Source organism: Oncorhynchus kisutch, unplaced genomic scaffold (genome assembly GCF_002021735.2).
Source record: "Oncorhynchus kisutch isolate 150728-3 unplaced genomic scaffold, Okis_V2 scaffold3868, whole genome shotgun sequence".
In the NCBI taxonomy this organism is placed as follows: Eukaryota; Metazoa; Chordata; class Actinopteri; order Salmoniformes; family Salmonidae; genus Oncorhynchus; species Oncorhynchus kisutch.
Window position 1 is genome coordinate 8420 of NW_022265813.1, and position 3702 is coordinate 12121.

The window sequence follows — 3702 nt, forward strand, 5'->3', positions numbered from 1 at the left end:
GAGAAGCTATATGGAGGGAAGCTATATGGAGAGAAGCTATATGGAGAGAGGCTATATGGAGAGAAGCTATATGGAGAGAAGCTATATGGAGGTGAAGCTATATGGAGGGAAGCTATTTGGAGAGAAGCTATATGGAGAGAAGCTATTTGGAGAGAAGCTATATGGAGAGAAGCTATATGGAGAGAAGCTATATGGAGGTGAAGCTATATGGAGGGAAGCTATTTGGAGAGAAGCTATTTGGAGAGAAGCTATTTGGAGAGAAGCTATTTGGAGAGTAGCTATATGGAGAGAAGCTATATGGAGGTGAAGCTATATGGAGGGAAGCTATTTGGAGAGAAGCTATATGGAGGGAAGCTATTTGGAGAGAAGCTATATGGAGAGAAGCTATATGGAGAGAAGCTATATGGAGAGAAGCTATATGGAGGGAAGCTATATGGAGGGAAGCTATTTGGAGAGAAGCTATATGGAGAGAAGCTATATGGAGGTGAAGCTATATGGAGAGAAGCTATATGGAGAGAAGCTATATGGAGAGAAGCTATATGGAGGTGAAGCTATATGGAGGGAAGCTATTTGGAGAGAAGCTATATGGAGAGAAGCTATTTGGAGAGAAGCTATTTGGAGAGAAGCTATATGGAGAGAAGCTATATGGAGGTGAAGCTATATGGAGAGAAGCTATATGGAGAGAAGCTATATGGAGAGAAGCTATATGGAGGTGAAGCTATATGGAGAGAAGCTATTTGGAGAGAAGCTATATGGAGAGAAGCTATATGGAGGTGAAGCTATATGGAGAGAAGCTATTTGGAGAGAAGCTATATGGAGAGAAGCTATATGGAGAGAAGCTATTTGGAGAGAGAGAATGAGAGGGAGGGGAAGAGAAAGGGAGAGAGAGAAATAGAAAGGGAGAGAGAGAAAGAGAAAGGGAGAGAGAGAAAGAGAAAGGGAGAGAGGGAAAGAGAAAGGGAGAGAGGGAAAGAGAAAGGGAGAGAGGGAAAGAGAAAGGGAGAGAGAGAGAGAGAAAGGGAGAGAGGGAAAGAGAAGGGAGAGAGGGAAAAAGAAAGGGAGAGAGAGAGAGAGAAAGGGAGAGAGAGAAAGAGAAAGGGAGAGAGGGAAGAGAAAGGGAGAGAGGGAAAGAGAAAGGGAGAGAGAGAGAGAGAGAAAGGGAGAGAGGGAAAGAGAAAGGGAGAGAGGGAAAGAGAAAGAGCAAAACAGAGCAAAAATGAGTGATGAAGGGGTGCTTTGATGTCATCATGCCCAGTGGTTAAGGTCATTGGGCCCACAGGACACTGCACAGACACAAAGACCTCTAAATAGTCCCCCACTCCCTCTATCCCTCACTCCTCTCTTCTCCTCTCCTCTCTTTTTTCTCTCTCACTTCTCTGTCCCTTTCTCTTTCTCACTTGAGGAGCCTGTCTCTGGCATTTATTCATAAGCTTTGCTTTTGTGTCGAACATTTGGTTCATTTGGTTCACATGGACACGTTTCTGAACACACGTGTGCATCAGGCATGTGAGTGTGTGTGTGACAACCGTTCAGTCCTCCAGTCCCAGCAGGCGGCTGCTACACCCTTTGTGTTTCCTCTGTTTTCCACTAGTTTAATATCACCAGTCGTCCTCTCTGTTTTCCACTAGTTTAATATCACCAGTCGTCTTCTCTGTTTTCCACTAGTTTAATATCACCAGTCGTCTTCTCTGTTTTCCACTAGTTTAATATCACCAGTCGTCCTCTCTGTTTTCCACTAGTTTAATATCACCAGTCATCCTCTCTGTTTTCCACTAGTTTAATATCACCAGTCGTCTTCTCTGTTTTCCACTAGTTTAATATCACCAGTCGTCCTCTCTGTTTTCCACTAGTTTAATATCACCAGTCGTCCTCTCTGTTTTCCACTAGTTTAATATCACCAGTCATCTTCTCTGTTTTCCACTAGTTTATTGTCACTCCTCAGATGAGTGCTTATAAATCCAAAAAAGGAATTTTTTCATTTTTGTAAGTCATGCTTGTAAAGTTAGGATTTTTAAAGACAGTCTGTTGCTTTTAAGTCATGTTTATTTACGTTAGTCATGCTTAAGAGAATGTGTGTGTGTGTGTGTGTGTGTGTGTGTGTGTGTGTGTGTGTGTGTGTGTGTGTGTGTGTGTGTGTGTGTGTGTGTGTGTGCGCGTGTGTGTGTGTGTATGTGTGTGTGTGTGTGTGTGTGTGTGTGTGTGTGTGTGTGTGTGTGTGTGCGCGTGTGTGTGTGTGTGTGTGTTGTGTGTCTTGTGCTTCAGATATGTCCTCTAAGGGCCGTATCTAATGGTCAGTGACTGTTTGAACTCTCTCCCCACCTTCACCTTGATCCCAACGTCTATATGTACAGTGTGGAATTGTCTGACTAGTTTGGACAATAGGTACATTTCCTCTGCTGGTTCTGTGTGTTATTTTAAAGTCAACTGTTTGTTTAGTTTAGGTTGTGGTATTGAACCAGCTGGAAGCTTCTCTGTGTAGATCAGCGGGAAGCTTTCAGTCCACTAAACTAAAGGTTTGTTATGTAGTTTAGGACCGAATGGCCATTCCCCATTCTCCATTCCCCATTCCCCATTCCCCATTCTCCAGTCCCCCCCATTGTTTCCCAAAACACTCCCCCTGGCTGCCTCTCTGTTAGACAAGAGAGTGTGAAGTGAAACACCCTGGGGCTCTCTCTCTGGCAGTGCTCTGCTGTGTTAGGAGGAAGAGGCACTCTCAGGGTGTAATGTTTTAATTCAACCACTAGAGGGCAGCCGTGTCGCACCAATCTACCAGAAAGCAACCAAACTCCACACAGTCAGAATGCTTAATAATAAGTGTCAGGAAGGGAAAAACACTTCTGTTAATGAAGAGTTTTCAAGCTCTTCCTGTGTCATTTTGTATTTGAAGTATTCTTGGACCATTCCTAATCTTCCTCTCTCTCCTCTCCCAGTCGGTGTATAACCTGGCCAACGTGGCGTGTAAGTGTCATGGCGTGTCCGGCTCCTGTAGCCTGAAGACCTGCTGGCTCCAGCTGGCAGACTTCCGTCGCGTCGGAGAGTTCCTGAAGGAGAAGTACGACAGCGCCGCCGCCATGCGCATCGGACGCAAAGGGAAACTGGAGCAGGTAGATAAACGCTTCAACGTCCCGACCCCCGAGGATCTGGTCTACACCGACCAGAGCCCAGACTACTGTCTGAAGAACGACACCACCGGCTCCATGGGAACCCTGGGGAGACTCTGTAACAAGACGTCAGAGGGGATGGATGGCTGTGAACTCATGTGTTGTGGGAGAGGATACGACCAGTTCAAGACCTATAAGCATGAGAGATGTCACTGCAAGTTCCACTGGTGTTGTTATGTCAAGTGTAAGAGGTGCACTTCACTGGTGGATCAGTTTGTCTGCAAGTAGCGAAGGAAGAGAGGGAGTCTGGACGATGGGGAAGGGAGGGAGTCTGGACGATGGGGAAGGGAGGGAGTCTGGACGATGGGGAAGGGAGGGGGTCTGGACGATGGGGAAGGGAGGGGGTCTGGACGAGGGGGAAGGGAGGGAGGGGGTCTGGACGATGGGGAAGGGAGAGAGGGGGTCTGGACGATGGGGAAGAGAGGGGGTCTGGACGAGGGGGAAGGGAGGGAGGGGGTCTGGACGATGGGGAAGGGAGGGGGTCTGGACGATGGGGAAGGGAGGGAGTCTGGACGATGTGGAAGGGAGAGAGTCTGGACGA

General features: G+C 47.1%; 1 protein-coding gene across 1 annotated transcript; it reads left to right on the top strand.

Annotated features, from left to right (window-relative positions):
* Positions 1-2930: 2930 nt before the first annotated feature.
* On the top strand, positions 2931-3490 carry LOC116372044 (protein Wnt-5b; the record flags this gene model as incomplete). Its single annotated transcript, XM_031821117.1, has 1 exon — positions 2931-3490. A coding segment is annotated over one exon (459 nt), but the record flags the coding sequence as incomplete, so codon positions are not given.
* Between the last annotated feature and the right edge of the window lie 212 nt (positions 3491-3702).